The 17,359-nt window shown below is 47.1% G+C and overlaps 1 protein-coding gene across 2 annotated transcripts in view; it reads right to left on the bottom strand.

Moving 5' to 3' along the window:
- Positions 1-1,010: 1,010 nt before the first annotated feature.
- Positions 1,011-17,359, bottom strand: part of GPR63 (G protein-coupled receptor 63) — a 282,145-nt gene continuing 265,796 nt past the window's right edge. For both annotated transcript variants that reach the window (XM_086926632.1, XM_086926633.1), the window contains exon 3: positions 1,011-3,150. In XM_086926632.1, the coding sequence (XP_086782758.1) occupies positions 1,785-3,062 (1,278 nt within the window). In that variant the 5' untranslated portion in view covers positions 3,063-3,150 and the 3' untranslated portion in view covers positions 1,011-1,784. The remainder of the gene's footprint in view (positions 3,151-17,359) is intronic.

Here is a 17,359-nt window from a genome sequence, read left to right as displayed (position 1 = left end):
CGTGGTCAGGACGGCCCCCGGCCGTCCTCTGCACACTCCCACTGTGACGTCGGACGGCCCGCAAAGGGTTAAAGAACATGAACTGCTTTCATAAAAATATCCCTTTTGGGAATGCAAATGCAGGGATGGAGGTCTGTTTTCTCTGGCAGGTCACTATCTCTGTGTTCATGATCCATCATAGGGTGCCACAAAGAATGACCTGCCTAATCAGACGCGGCCAGCACAGGTAAAGGCGGTGATCTGGGGCAGGGGCAATTTGACAGACGACGGAATAGGAATAAATAAATAAATAATACCTATTCCATCGTCTGTTGGCTTCCCCCCTGCCGCACCCTGCCACGCCACACTGGGCTTACCTGTGCTGGCCGCTGCTATGCCTAATTACCCTTCATTAGGCAGGTCATTCTGTGACCCCACGAACGAGAATTTTGTGACGCAACCCACCGGTTGCAAAAAGTCAGTGTGCAATTTTCACTCCATCCTTACGACTTGTCCCTTAGTAAATCGGGCACTCACTGACATTAGACGCACACTGGCATTGGATTTAAAAATAAATGCCGACCCTCTAGAGCGAACGGAAGTCACATTTTGGATTCAGAATATTGTACAGTACATTTAATGCTAGAGTAAAGCTCTCTTCTCCTATGACTTCGATGCCACTTCAATTTTCCTCTACCTTTTTTTCGGGCTAGTCATAGGTTCAGAAACCTGTAAATCAGAACGTGCACTGGATAGAGTCATTAAAAGGCAGTAACAATAACAAACAGCAAGTTATTCAAGCACCATTTCAATGCAAAAAATCAATAACTACAGTTACAGATCTATCAACACATTTCTCAGGAACTAAGCAAGTCAGCATGCTTTTCACCTAAGCACTGCACTAAGCGTTATGTATGAAAACTATAAAAATAGCATTTATGTGAAGAACAAAAAATATATCTATTAAATGACACCACGGATTCTGTAGCTGTTTCCATAAAGTGCACATACAACTTCGAAGGACAATTATCAACTAATGTCACCTATTTATTTCTAAATGCCCCTGAAATCTGTTGCCCAAAATACTCATCTAAGAAGACTTTTTGGCTCAAGTAACGTGACAAAAAGCAGTAACCTCTTTTAGGAATTGACACGTCAGGCTAATTATAGCAGCATAAACTATGCCTACAGAGAAGGCAGTGGCAGGCTTCGTTAGAATAAACCAAAGTTCCACATTAATATGCATTTATTTAAAGCAGCAGCACCACCCACATTTTGTTCAGGGTGTACGAAAGGTAGAAGGAGACCAAAACGTAGAGGTGGAATGCAGTGCTCAAGCATTCGAGGGCCCTTTTTGGGAGTAATCGGGATTTCATGTTCTGGCGCTCTTCTGGTTACAGATACTACTCGGTCAATTTCTATGGGAAAATTTCCTTTTCATCAAAACTTTTCCAAGCACTAATAAAAACAAAAAAAGTCAAGATCTTTACAAAATACATGAGCAGAGGGTAAAAAGGAGCATGTCTTGTATTGCTCAACAAAATATTAACATTGGAAGAAAATAAAATCAGTTTTGGAAATTTTTCTAAAGAAGGCCCAGTCTAAAATAGACGAGAAATGGACTTTAAGTAATAAATAGGCAATATTCCTAATTATTTTTAGTACTTTGGATAGCACTGCTGCTTTAAATGGAGGACTTCAATTAATACAAAAAGGTGACAATCAGTACAGTTCCCTTTCACAACATCTTCTGGTGAAAATGTAGAATGATTCCCTTTAAAATGCACACAAGCACTGGTAGTGATTCACACAACGGATCTGTGCTCCCCGCATACATAGATGGCACTAGGCCGGATGCGTCGTCTTGTGTGACCAGGTAACTGTGGTACAAACTTAAAGTACTTCGGCATCAAATCTAAGCAAGCATCACGAAATTTCTTAATCCTCCAGTAGTATATGAGTGGATTCAGTGCTGACTTGAGGTAGCATAGCCACAGCAGCCAAGTACTTATCTCAAAGAAGTTGTGCTTATTGTAAAAGTTACTGTTGAATGTGGCGACAAGGCTGTAAGTGGTGAAGGGTGCCCAACAGACTATGAAAACAACAAACAAAACCAAAATGGTGGTGAAGGCACGAGTTTTAAAGCTCATATCTATGCTCATTTGGAAAGGTCTCTGAAGGCTCATCAGACCGAGTTTGCTAGCCTGGCTTAGGCATATGCTATCAGGGTGACTGTGGATGCGGACCGCGTTGTGACGCACTGTGTTGAGTATGCCCATGAAAGTGTAGAGCATCACCATAAAAGGGATAAAAAAGAAAAAAAGAACCACAAATATGACATAGGCCTGGTAGCCAGGGTTGGTGCTGTAGCCAAAAACGCACTGCGGTGCTCTTGAGGGAATTTGCAAATTTGGGCTACCCACAGCTAACGGGAAAGCCACGCAAATGGAGGTAGCCCAAGCAACTATGATGAGAATCTTTGCGCGGTGAGGGTTCAGCTTGTCTTGCTTCTGGACAATGATAAGGAATCGATCAATGCTGATGATGAGCAGGATGGCAACTCCTTCCATGACAAACAGCCAGAAGAACATGGCGGAAACTCTACAGAAGATGTCTCCAAAGATCCACTCAGTGGTAAAGAGGGTGATCAGTGCAAAAGGCATGTTGAGAATGGAGAGCAACATGTCGGCACAGGCCAAGCTGGCTAGTAAGATGTTTATGGCAGATCGCATTGCTGCCTTTTGGTACACCATCAGACAGACAACAAAGTTCCCCAAGAAAGAAAGCAACAGTATAAATACCATTACTGCACAGAGAATGATCTGGAGTGGCAGGCTCAGGCTTCCTGGAATTGCTTGGGCTGGAATGGTCGTCGTGCTGTTCATTGCAAAAGTGCTGGTCTCTGTTGTAACCATGGCACCTGGACTGTATTTTAATGGCCGATCAATGCCAAGCTGGAACGTCGCCACTGTTGTTGTAAAGTTCGTGTAGGCATTTTCATAGACAACAAATGTACTGTTTGGTGTCCTTGGACGGTCAGGTGTTAGCATTGCAGAAAAAAACATACTTTTCCTAGAAGTCATCAAACAAAGGAAGCGTCGTGTTCAGCGGCTAATGTTCAGCGGCAGTGAAGCTCATACAGCAAGTGGACTTAAATCATATTCACTTTACCTGCAATAAAAAAAAAAATGTCAGCATCAAGAATGACAGAACGAAATTGATTAAGGAACATTTCATTTGGACTATTGACTTCTATGACAATTGAGGAACAGGGAACAAGGAATTATACTGTGAAAATAAATGCAAAGCAGAGAAAAACCATTCGAGAAGAACAAAGTCATTACATCGGGGGCCAACAGTAACAAAAACAAATTGCAGCCGTCCAATGAGACTATTCAGAGCCGTGGGCACTGACTTGCCCCTCTCTGTTCCTCAAAAGAGCTCGCCTACCCCGTAAATGATTGAATAATCTGCCAGCTGGAAGGAGTAAAGAGCTTGCCTAGCGTAAAAGCACACTGCCCATTCAAACAGACTCTGCAGAGCTAATGGCGCAAATCCTTCATCCCCCTCTGGTCCACAAGGATCGCTTCCTCCCCACCATTAGGATCGACTGGACCAACTAATCCTAGGGTTCATTTTACCCTTGATGCCTATGCATATCTGTTGTCGAAAATCTGTTTATTTTGAAAAAAAGGACTTAATTTATGGATCAATTCTTTATATTTTCCTCATAACACATATACTTGTCAATAAGCTGAGGCCAAGGGAAGTGGTGGTGGGTGTGGACACAACCAAGCAGGTGTCCATTCGAAAGGCCGCCCCATACTTAAACCCCTTCCCTCCAACTCAGGAAATGTTTGGCCACACTATGTGGTGATAGTTTCAGGCCCATCTCTCACTGGACAGAGCTTCAGTTTCTACCCTATGCAAGCATGCTCCTTAAAGAGGTGTGGGAAATCAGGCAGAATCTTGATGTCCACTAAACACAGTACTCGTAGGCATCTGGAGCAGGAGAGGTCCCTAAATTCTGTGCCTAGGTAACCCAAAATTAGAGCCCCATGTCTACATTGATCATCCCTCTATTGCAGTACATTTCCTCCATTCAGAATACGTCCCAAACATTGTTTAGCCATTCCCTTTGTTCTGCAGGCCGATCTTTACTCCACTACAGCTGTGATTGTCTGCTTGGCTGCACGTCACGTGGGGCAAGGGTCATTCGTTTTTCTGTTTTGGAAAAGTAAGTGCAAGTCTGTTTGTTTAGTAGACCCCAAAGGACATATCTTGGAAAATATGTTATGGACGTCCTGAATAGCTTGTAGAGTGGATGCAGAATTCTGCCACAAATGCCCCCCAGTTTTTGAAATTCCCACATCAAATGTAGTAAGGTGTGCATTTCCCGGTATCCTCTCCAAAAAGCATCAGATATCTGGGGGTCGTATTTATGTAGTTTGACTAGTGTGTAGTACCATTGGGAAATGAGTTTGAACATTGCTTCAATACCAGCAGTACTACTCCTAGAAGTTGTGCAAATTCTATGGAAAACTCCTTTCCACTACTTCCCTGTCAAAGCATGACCTAGCACAGATGTCCATCTATTTTGACCCGATGTTTTCACTGTCTCAGCTGAAAGTAAAACAAGTTTGTATAGGTCTGAGACAATGGGCCATATGTATCATCAAACTATTTTGCATTTCCTAAATCGCGAATTTTAAGGAATCGCTATTTAGGAAATGCAAAATGGTATGTATGAACAAAATCGCTATTTATTTGCGATTCCTTAAGCTTCCTTATTTGTGAATTCGCATTTTGCGAATTCGCAATTAAGGAATAATTTCCAATGCATTCCTATGGGCCAGGAGGCCCATAGGAATGAATGCAAAATAATTCTCAAATTGCGAATTCGCAATTTGCTAATCGCAATTTGAGAATTATTGCAAGGGGGCAGGGGTGTCTCAAAGACAGTAAAGAAAAGATTTATCCCTTGGCTAACACACTAGTATTTTCATGCCTATTTGCATGAGTCCCTATTGGGCCACAATTATTGCAATCTATTCACACATTTGTTTTATAGTTAAAACATTTATTAAAAAGTCTTTTACTTTTGTACAAAATCATTAGACAATTTATAAAAACAATACTGCATAATATAGAAAGTACATTCACAATATAACATTTGAAAATTTCATAAACATAACATCATACACTTCATTTGTTTAAAAAGCACAATACTAAGTTTTGTTTGCGCTGGGTTATACAATGAAAAAAAATTTCACACAAAAAAGGGGGAGAGACATACAAAAGACATGAGCAATCAGTCATAAAAGTTTTTTTTTAAACCTTTATTAGTTGCGGTCAACAAAGATACATGACAGGTACAGCAATAGCATTTCAATAAAGCATGATAGTTATGGTACATTCAGCAGAACAGCAGTTATTGTACATGGGCTAGTACATCCCATTTAGGCTTGTCATTGATACTTTCCCCAGTGATCTGCAGTGTGAGGAGATCCGAAGTAGAGCACACCCCTTACACAATCACGGACATAAGGAACAAGGAGCCGCCAGTATCCTCACATACATGTGTAGTGCCAATCAAGGATGGAGGGTGCCACTGATCCCCCCTGTCCCACAGCTATCCCATCCCATATCAGTCAGCCAGTGACGTCACCGTGTGGAGCATTGTGCCATAAGTATGTCGAGTAAGGGTAGCCTCACCTGTCCCCCCAGCAAGCGTCCAGTGTATAGGCAACAGGAGTGCAATGTGTCATAACGGGGGTGCGCAGCACTCAAGCATGCAAATGCCATCCCCACCGACGTACGGTCTCAGGATCCACTGTGTATGTCTACCCCCTGTCGAACCTCTGTAAACGGGCATCAGGTGGGTCAGTAAGGTGTGTTCTGTACGTAGCAGCACATGACATGCAAGTGTCCCAGAGCACCCAGTGTCACCTCAGCATCAAACCTACAGCAAATGTATAAGCAGGGGGGGCCAGGATCCCACCCCCCACGTGACATGTAGTATGGTGAGTGTATTACGCAACATCCACTCGCTCATGGGCCAGTCAACAGACCTTCATCTCCAGAGAAGTCACTGTGAGCCGCCTGGGACAACCAGTACACCTGCAAAGGGGACCAAAAATCACTGGGTCTGCAGCGGGCGGGTAGCAATTCCGCATAGATGCCATGTTGGTCTTGGCAGTACGTGAGGTCGTCCAGCCATTCCTTAAACTTCGGCGCCCTGCCTCTCCCCCACCTGCAAGCGATCCTTCTCTTAGCCAGCAGCATCGCGATATCAACAAACCTCCGGTCCGCTTTGGGTACATCCTTGGTATACCCCAATAACATCACCACCGGGTCCAGAGGCAGAGGGCCAGCAATCATGACCTGGAGCGCAGCATGTACCTGCGCCCAGTATGTCTGTATCGCCCCACACTCCCAGGCCAAATGAAGGAAACCCGCGCCTTCCGCACGGCAGCGTGCACACCTGTCGTCCTCCGATAGGTGAAAACGTAGCTTCCTGACTGGGGTGTAATAATACCTCTGTATAAACTTGTAATGAATGATTTTCAATCGACAGCTGGAGGATATGTTAGCCGTGACCGAGCAGCAATACTTCCACTGCTCGTCTGTGAGCTCGACAGGTAATTCAGTGTTCCAATCAACCCACGCTCTAGACAGAGCCGGTGGACGCTGCCCCCGGATAGAAGCATACAGTTTTGACACCAAGTGCCTGCCATCCGATACCAGCATCACATGCAATGGCAGGACTGTCCCCGGCTCCTCTGGGAAGCTAGGTAGAATGTCCCGCATACCCTGACGCAGTCGAATATAATAAAACACCTCCATCGGTGTCGGGGGGCCGTTCCGAAATATCTGATCTTTGGTACGGAACAACCCATCCTGGAACAAGTCACCCCATGTAGTAAGGTGCACGCGTTTGCACATGGAACGAAACCCATTCTCCAGCAATAGCGAGAGCTTCGGGTGGTATGCAAGGGGGATCGCTGGGGAATAAAGCATGGGCGCTCCAAGTAGTTTAGTCACCCTCTTCCAAGAGTCAATAGTACAGGTGACAGTGGTAGCAGGTGTCTCGACATCACTGGTCAGTCCCATAATCATGCCCCTGAGCGGGAGTGGATGCACTATCCAATCTTCGGCTGCTGCCTGCGGCATAAAGGGGGCGGGGCAAACCCAGTGATAGGCGTGCTGCGCCTGAGCACTGAGGTAATACACTTCCAGATCAGGCACATCGAACCCGCCTCTTTCATACGGCTGTGTCAGAACAGTCCAGCTAAGGCGTGGCTGCTTGCCACCCCAAAAGAGGCGAAGTAGCTCAGTCCGAAGCCTCTTGAAAAAATAGGTGCCCGGATAGTAGGGAATGTTCTGGAATAGGTATAGGAATCGCGGAAGGACGACCATTTTTATCAGGGAGGCTCTGCCTGCCATGGAAAGCGGAAGGGCCAACCAGCGGGTCACATTGTCAGTCAATTGCGAGATAGCCACTCCATAATTCAGCCGAATCGTGTCCTCTTTATGGAGCGATATCACAATGCCCAAGTATCGCAGGTCCGAATCGCACCATTCTAAGGGGTAGTCTAATGGAAAGTGGGTAACTGAGGCCGTGAGGGGGAAGAACTGCGACTTCTGCCAGTTAATGTGCACTCCGGATATGCCACCAAACACTATAAATTCTCTCAGAAGTGGGTTGAGGTGCTGTTGTGGGTGTCGCACATACAGTGTAACATCATCTGCATAAAGGGAGATCCCAATCTGCCGTTGGTTACAGTTGAAGGCGCTGGCCTTATGCAGTTGCCGGATCCTGCATGCCAGTGGTTCAATTGCCAAGGCAAAAAGCAGGGGCGACAGGGGACAGCCCTGTCTGGTCCCTCTCGTAATCGGCATTTGGGCAGATAACACCCCATTAATGATGACCCTGGCGACTGGGGAGGTGTAGAGTAGTTTCACCCAAGCAATGAATATCCGAGGGAACCCCATCCTGCCTAAGATAGTCATGAGATAACCCCACTCCACTGAATCGAACGCTTTGGTGGCGTCCAGAAACACAGCAGCGACCGGTAGCTCAGGCGCTATGGTGGGTATAAGGGAAAACAGGGTACGGAGGTTATGCGATGTGGCACGACCTGGGACAAACCCAGACTGGTCCGGAAGTACCAGTGTATGCATGAGCAGGGACAGCCTAGTCGCCAGCACCTTAGCAAGTATTTTTGCGTCGCAATTTAACAGCGAGAGGGGTCTATAGGCGTCGGTATCAAGCGGATTCTTTCCTGGTTTCAGAAGGGAGGTTATCGCTACCTCCCTCATCGAGCCCGGCAGTATCCCCACCTCAAGCGATTCTTCAAAGACTTCCTTCAGCACCAGCGCCATGATTTCTATGTAGCACTTGTAGAATTCGGCGGGAAGGCCGTCTAGCCCCGCAGCCTTACCATTGCTGAGGGACATGATCGCTTCTCTGATCTCGTCCAGTTCGAAAGGGCATCCCAGGAATGCCCTGTCACCGTCACTTAGCCAGCAAAGCGCTATGTCTTCCAGGAAGTTCCCGAGCTCCACTTCGCCCTCCTGTTGTGTGGAATATAACCGTCTGTAGTGCTGTAGGAAGGTGTCCTGTATGCCCTCAGTATCCTGATAGGACCTGCCCTCGCTATCAGTGATTTCTAATATGTGGGTGGCATGGCGCTGGTGTCTCGTGAGCGCCGCAAGTACCTTACCCGGCCGGTCACCCTCACAGTAGCGCCTAGCCGTCCAGTACTTGCCACGGAACTTCACCTCTCTGGCAGCTTCCTCCTCAAAGGACGAGAGTTTGGCCCTGAACTCCTCCGCCAAGTCAGGGCGAGGATCCCTAACCATCTCAGCCTCCAGCGCTTTAAGCTCTAATTCAAGTTTAGTCAACGTGCGCACTATGTCCCTGAGTATACCACAGCTCTTAGAAATCGTGACGCCCCTGACAGTCACTTTAAAGGCTTCCCAAATTGTTTCCACCTTCTCAACTGACCCCTTATTTCTAGGGAAGAAAGCTTCTATCTCCTCACCAAGTTCGTGTTTAAAGACAGGGTCAAGTAGGGCAGAGGGAAAGAGTCGCCACGGCGGACGCACTCTGGCATAACCAGGCATCTCCAACACAGCCAGTACAGGGCAGTGGTCTGAATAAGTACGAGGTAGATGTTTCACTTGAGCAACGCCCCCAGCCAGGCCTCGCGAGATAAAGCAGTAGTCAATCCTCGCCCATGAGCGTGCATGCGTCGTGAAATGCGTGCCTTCCCTGGATGTTGGGTGAGTGTGCCTCCAGCTATCTAATAGGCCAGCCTCTGTCAGTATACCATGAAGAGTATCTCGAGCTTTCGTGTTGTACTGTACACTACCATCCGATCTATCTACCCCAGGATTCAGTGATAGGTTGAAGTCCCCCCCCCAGATTATGTGTGTAGCCTCGATCCCCAGCACATGCCCCCACAACGATAGGAAGAAACCAGGTGTGTCAATATTGGGTGCGTAACAATTAACAAGCATGATCACCTCAGTGCCCAGCCTGCCCCACAGGATCACATATCGCCCCTCAGCATCCACCCTCGCACCCAGTTTTTGGAAATGCAACGCTTTATGGACCAGAATAACAGTACCCCTCGAGTAAGTGGAATATGAGGAAAACTCCCTCACAGTTGCCCATCTACTTGCAAACTTAGTGGCACTGCGTGGGTTCAGGTGGGTTTCCTGAAGCATCGCTATCTGCACATGATGCCTATCCAAATATGCAATTACATTTCTGCATTTCCTGGGGTCGTTAAGGCCTCGAACATTCCAGGACATTATCGAAACCTTACCCAATGTGACATCACCCATGCTCATCATCGTATTCCTGAAAAAAGCCTACGGCCGGTTCTCCAGCCCCCAATCTGAACGTACCATACCCAAATCTTTCTGCTGTTCGGACCATTCGTCCCATCCATCCAGTAATGCTTACACACTCGCTATCAACGCACTCTACATACATGCCATGAATATCTCCCGCAAACCTGCCACCAGACTCAACAACGCATCTCCCAACAGTCAAACACCTCCCTACCCCCCATATGCAACACCCCAACCCCCTCGCACCAAGTCCTCCCCCCTCCCACTGAAGCAACCCAAACTTGCCAGTACCGTAGTCCCCCCCTCCAACCCGAACCCTGCATTCAAGAAACAAAGAAAAACTGTGTGGGGAATCCCCTTCTGGGGGCATCAGAGGTACACACCAATACACCCCTACATTCCCCTCCCGCCCCGCACAGGACATACGGGAACAGTCAGAGAAAGGGGGGGTGGTGCCTGGTATACATTACCCCTGCAGGTCAGTGCCTGTCCATCATATTAACGTCACTCCCGGCAACCTCCCCAATTGGAGAAGATGCCAGGCAAGGCAATCGAGCCGTCCATGCCCCTGTCGCTGCTCACACCACCGCAAATATCCTCAGTTTTCCGGACATGTCAATACCAATTACATCCCTGGTGTATAGCATACGACCTGTCCGCCATTCCACAGCCAGTCCAAGCAGTGAGGATAGCACAATTCAGTTTCTCAGCCCAGAACAGGACAACCAGGGCTAAAACAGGCCATAGGATCCAAACCGAATGTTAACACAACAACGGGAGGTCAGCCATCTAGCAACAAAGAGGCATTTTCAGTCTGCAGCTTGCTCCTCTGGGTCTCTGTCCGCATCTCCATTTTCCGCATTACGTCTGTCTCTCCTAGCAGCCCGGAGTTTCTTGATGTAGTCTTCCACCTGCTGCGGATTTATGAAAAAGTATTGTTTGCCCTGATGGGTCACCCTTAAGCGCGCCGGGTACAGGAGTGCGTAATCCACCTGCATGTCTCTTAACTTTTTCTTTACGTCCATAAACTTCTTCCGCTGGTCCTGCACCAGAGGCGTAAAGTCCGTATACACTGAAAAGGGCACACCATCGCAAGACAAGTTGTGATTCATCCGAGCTGCTCGTAGTGCCGCGTCGCGGTCGCGGTAGTTAAGCAAGCGGGCGATGATAGGCCGCGGCTGTGCCCCTGGCTTGGGCACCGGACCCAGAGATCGATGCGCTCTCTCGACAATAAATTGACCAGAGAAGGCCTCCCTGCCCACTGCAGCAACTAGGATTCTCTCTACATATTCCTCCATGCGACCAGTATTGGTGGACTCCGGAACCCCCGTGACGCGAATGTTATTGCGCCTACTCCTCGCCTCCAACTCCTCGTTCTTCGCCGCTATCACCCGCAGGATATTGTCCATTCTGGAGAGGCGCGCGTCGTGAGTTGCCGAGGAATCCTCCGAGGCAGAAATACGCCTCTCTGCTTCCGTCAGACGTTCTTCATGGACCTCCAGTTTCTGCACGACCCCATCCATCCTGGAGGATAGGCGGTCCACCTTGTCCACTATTGTGGCGAAGCCCTGCCTCATCTCCTCCAGCATTATTCGCATCTCAGGGGCCATGGACGTGGAGGGGGGCTCATTGCCCGATGGTTCGTGGGCCGCGCCAGCGCCATTTGCGCCACGTAGCTGCTTCTTGGGGGGGGCAGGTTCAAAAGAGAGCTTGGGTTGTTTATTGTCGTTCTTCCCCATAGTGCTACGCCTGTAGGGGCCTGAGACGCCCAGCGAGAGGCGATCAATATGGCGCTCACTGCCCTTCGCCAATCCTTTGTGCATTCGCGCCTCCCTGCGCAGTGATCGCGCCAATGGCAATGCCTTCCACTGAAGGAGCAGGTCAGCAGCGGCAGAGCGTCACCCCCTTCTCAATGCGTCCCAACTTCAGTGACCAAAGCCAGTCAATATCGCCCACGAGAGGGACTGTGGCCCCAGCTGGCTACTCTGTGTGGGTAGTGGGCAGCAACGTGCCGGAGAGGAGCGAGCAAGGTCTGCACTCGAGGAGCCCTGGGTGGCGGAGGGGGAGGGGGAAGGAAGGTCCAGCGCGCCACCACCGGGCAGCAGCTCTTGTAAACCGACCACAGCCTGTGGCCCCTAGTGGTCTTCAGAAGTTCCCCGGCTCCCAGACTCCAGAAGCAGTGATCTCTCAGATAGAACAGGGGCCCCGCCGGCAATCCGCTGTAAGAGGCCGGGGTCCCAGACAATCACCTCTCAGCTCAGGCGGCAGTCCTCGGCACCAACTACAATCCCTGCAGGGCTCAGGAAAGCCGGTCAGCACCACCACTCGCAGTCGCGGTCAGGGGAGGGGGAAGACTCACCGCCACCGCCGGTCCCCGATCTCCGGCAGGTCCCGCACCGCCAGGGCAAGCCTCTCCGTTCCTGAGGCCTAATTGCCTCGTGGACAGCCCCCGCCTCGCGTGGCTCGGCGCTCAGGCGCCCGCTCCGCCCCTCCTCCGCAGTATTTCCCGACCAGAGTCCTTGGTCGGCTAAGTTCCGCTCCTAGTGTCGGATCGTCCCCAAATTTGGCCTGGAGCCACAGGGCAGGCAGGCTCACACTCGCTGTGATTTTCAGGCAAAACCCTGCAGGCATTCAGGAGAAAAGCAGGATAGTGCTGACCAGGCGGCCAGAGCCTCACTACAGTGCGGCCATTAGCTAGTGCGCCCTCTAGCGCCCCCCAATCAGTCATAAAAGTTACACATCTGAGACACTACTCTTTTCAAAATCTAAACCTAGGCCCCTTGTTTTCTTGACTCCAGGTTAGATTAGTTCTCTTGATTGTGTATGTGCTGCGTCGACGCGTTTCGATGGCTTTTTATTGATACTGTGCCATCTTTTTCAAGACTGTACAATTAGTCTCTCCTATACACTGGGCACTGGATGGTTGCCACTTGTCAAGGATTTTCCTAGGAGTAAATAATATACTGTGAGAATTCATACGCTGTGATAATTCGTACTTTTTAATTCATAAACTGCCTTGGTCTATACTGTCATAGGGATGGTATACTTTACGCAGGAACAAGTCTCAGTTTTCTCGCTAAATTACAAACTCTATGTTTATACATCGCCTGTTGCTGGTCAAGTTCTATGGCGCTCCATGTTTCACTGCTAGTCCTTCGTGCCTCTATAGATGACTTTCTAAAGACCTATGAGTGCGTGATAGATCAGCCTCATTTTCCTATTTTGCCAAGTCTTTGCCATTGTTACAACTAAGTCTATGTATAGTATAAGTCTATATCTAGATACTAGAGTGTTATAAAGTTGGGGGCATGACAATTAATTTGAAAAATGGTTCCCAACGATATAGCTGATCTCACTACTGGTCTATTTGGCTGCTCATTTGATACACCTATTGGAGCTATTGGATATTTACTTACTCCTTGTCTGCTCATTTTTATACACCTCTTAGGGCTTTTGGATGTTTTGCTTGCTCTTTACTGGGGGTTTCTACTTTATTTGTTCAATGAGGGAACATATGTTATAATGACTTTTTACCTGATTACATATTAATTATTTCATTCATGATTTTTCGGGACTCCCTGCTGCACCCCTGAAAAGAACATGTGTGTGCATATGGCGCACATACATGCCCTATGGGCATGTGTGTGCATCATATGCCACCTTTAAAAATGCCAATTTGTGCATTTCTGGAAGAATTTGCAAGTTACCATCAACTGAAAGTTGGTGGTAATTTGCGAATTCTTAAACGAAATTCGCAAGCTAAAATTGCTACATACATAGCATTTAAGGAATCGCAAATTTGCGATTCCCTAAATGCTATGGAAAAATAAGGAATCGCACAAGTTTGCAATTCCTTATTTTGGGAATGTTTCATACATTCTAAAACGTGCAAAACGGCCATTTGCGAGTCGCAAAGGCCGAAATTCTGCGAATTTCGGCCTTTGCGATTAAAAAACGGCTTGATACATATGGCCCTAAGTGTTTATCCACTTCCTTTGATATCAACCATCAAAGTGTCTCAAAGTGTCTACAAGGTCTGCTAACTTGGGAAAGTAGAGAAACTGCCCTGACTCTAGAATAGCATACTGTAGTATCCTTGCACAATGTTTATTTAATATAAATGCTTTCTCCATCACTAGCCCAGCCTGTAGAATGCTGCAGCTATGATGCGCAAGAGAATGTTGGGAATCTGTGGGCTGAGGCCTTCAGTTGTCATCAGTGTTCTTTTCTTTTTGCTTTCATTATGGAAGAAAGTGGATAATGTAGTATCCTTGCACAATGTTTATTTAATATAAATGCTTTTTCCATCACTAGCCCAGCCTGTAGAATGCTGCAGCTATGATGCGCAAGAGAATGTTGGGAATCGTGGGCTGAGGCCTTCAGTTGTCATTGGGCTGAGCATCATGATGGATGCTCCTGGTGCGCCTGTACCATCTTATCTACTTATCTACTAGTAAAAATCTTAACATCATCTACTGTGTGTGGACTTGAATACTACACATACACATTTGAAGGGCTTTAGTCCCCTATTATCAAACAGGAGACTGACACTCTTACACCACCTCATCTTCATATCTCAAACTGCCCTCCTCCAACAGTGAGGGAGAAATCAGAGTTGGCCATGTTAGGGGTAAGCCGAGAAGGGAAAGAAGAGAGGCCCATGCATGTTGCCAGCTTTTCCTAGGTTGTCAATGTCATCCACAGACAGAGGTACACTACAGACCCCACGCTCTAGGACCCTTCTGCAGTAATTGGACCTTCCATATATGCAGCACTGCAACTGTTTGGTCTCTTAAAACCACGGTTTCTAAGATTCCTTTCTCTATCACACTACCATGTACCTCTGCTGGGATACCGGATAGTGTTTCAGTAAGTTTGCAACCCATAACCCACCCTCTAATTGGTCCGCAATGTTATATCTTGTATGTATTTTGTTTAATTATAAAAGATATGGAATCCTGTGGTTGCTATGTTACCTCTGCATTCTGATGCTCAGGGGTTGTGAGGGCAGTTCTAAGCCTGTGTGGGAAGGAGAAGCTGTGTCCCAAGGGTCCCTGCATCTTTACAATAAATCTATATTTAATATTAATATATCGTCTGGTGATTCTTCAAAACGCAACATGAAACATTTAGTTATTCTCAGTCTCCTTCCAACCCATGCAAAACTAACTATTGCTCACTGGAGCATCTTTATCACGTCTTTAGAGGCCTGCACGAGAAGGATCACAAACAGGTAAGGGACTCAGTAGGGCTTTATTGTAACTGCAGTTACCATAACTAACATAGAGAACCTGTAGATCCTGTTTTATCTCACAAAACATCTGTGTGTAGTGAATCTGAGATGTATTGTCTAAGGAGCAGGAGATCTGAAGCCTTAGATTAGTAATGTCTTCAGGAGACCACTGAAATGGAAATTGTGCCCACATATCAGAGGGATGTGTTGTCAGGATCAGTGATTTTAGTGCATTAATGTTAAACCTTTATAACTTGCTATGTTCTGCCAGCTCCGTGAAGAGCAATGGAATAGACCTGTCAAATAAACCACTAAAATAAACACATCATCTGCGTATGCAGTGAGAATGTATAATCCTCAATTTTAAGGTGCCACAAGTTTTAGTTGTTGCAAATCCTATTAGGGAACAGCTCAGTTGCCAGGGTTAACAGTAGCAAGGAAAGCTAGGTACCCATTCCCAGTGCCCTACTGAATTGAGAACTGAGCTGACTCCATTTTGTTTACTCACTGTCACAGCAGTCATAGGTATTGTGTAACTGCCTTACACCAATTTCCTAACCTTGGACTCTAACCCCAAGTCCTCAAGCACTTTGACCCGGAACCACAGGTCTACATGGTCAAACACCTTCACCACATCAAGTGACAGCAGAGGGGTGTACTGACCCGTTCTCTTGATTTTGCCTAGAAAGTGGAGTGATTTCTTTCTATTATCAATGCAGTTTCTCCTGGGAATGAAGCCGAATTAATTGGAGCCTACCATCATTTTCATATATGGGCTCAACCACGCAAACACGACCCCAGTGTACAGCCTCTTGTGCATATTCAACAACGAGATACAGCTGGACAACAAAAAGATGGCTTTCTCTGCCCAGCTTTGGTATCACCAAAATTGAAGCCATCAACATCAACCCCACAAAATGCCGGAGTCCATGAATGAGTGGAATAGCAGTGTCCCTATCGGAGCTAAGCTTCGACAACATATCTTGTAGAATGAAGTCATAAAGCTGTCTGGTACCGGGGCGTTATTGCCATTTAGCCCAGCAATTCCGGTGATTACTTCCTCTAACTTGAAAGGCTGTTGTAGAGTTTGAGATTGCACAGGCAATAGGTGCTGAAAGCCCACTAATTCCAGATAGATATCAGCTCAAGTCACAAGGTCCTGCCAGCTCTGTATAAGTCTCTATAAAATTCATTAAAGGCCCTTGCTGTGCAGTGGTCGTCTCAGGGCTTCTCTCATGATGGCTCTCTCTGTCACTTTGGCTGTAAGTGGATAGGCCCATAACTTGCCAGCCTAGTTCCTGCCATTATACCAACGTTGCTTCAGAGGAAGCTGAGCGTATTCTGCTTTATAGGTGATGAGCAAACTGACTTAAATTAAATAATCAAGTCCAGCATGTGTGTGGTGTTGCTGCTGAGAAATACATGTAATCTTCTGTATTGGGGGTACTGCACACTCCACACACCTTCCAGGCTAAGCCGCTGCATGCAGGATTCCCCCTCTAGAGGGCTTCCAAGGGCTCCCCTACTTGTCTCAACCCCTGCACAATTTGACTAGTCTGTTTTCCACAAGTATATTAAGGTAAACCTCTTAATGTCTCTGTCCCTGGATTGAAGAATGTCAGTTATCATCAGTGAAAGTAAGGATTCCTGACTCTTGTTTGGCAGACAGATGCTAGTAATCATGAGAGTGTGTGTCCAAGCAGAGACAGGTTGTCAAGCACTCACCCTCTTCATTGAGAACTACTTCATGGATCAACCCTTTACATTTGTTTGACAGAGGGATTGGCAGGCACCCCCATGCCCCTTCCCCACACTGCACACCACTGGGAACAGAAGAGAAATATTGCCCAAGAACAATTTTGATTTCAGTCTGCATCAGCCTTTAACAGGTGTGTCTCCTGGGATAGTCACATGCACCCCTATCTTATGTTGTGTAGCAGATTTAATACAGAAGCTTTCGCGGTCAATAAATGTAGGCCTCTTGCATTGAAAGCCACTATTTTGACCAATGTGGATGAACCCCCACATGCCTCTATCTCTAGCTAGACCTCTGTAGTATGCAACGGTACCCCTCTTAGATACACCCTTGTGTGGAGAGAGACCTCTCTGTCTTGCTTCTCTGATAGTACATATCCCTGCCACACACCCATGTTGCACTGAACATTTCACCACTCTGCTGATTCCCAAAATGTCCCACCTTACCCTCATCCCCAGCCCATTTCCTTTAAAATGTTGATATAGAACTAGAACTGGGAAAATCACGACGTATCTCACGGTCCTCTC

This window comes from Lissotriton vulgaris, chromosome 6, assembly GCF_964263255.1.
Source record: "Lissotriton vulgaris chromosome 6, aLisVul1.2, whole genome shotgun sequence".
In the NCBI taxonomy this organism is placed as follows: Eukaryota; Metazoa; Chordata; class Amphibia; order Caudata; family Salamandridae; genus Lissotriton; species Lissotriton vulgaris.
This window is presented reverse-complemented; position numbering and strand designations above follow the sequence as displayed.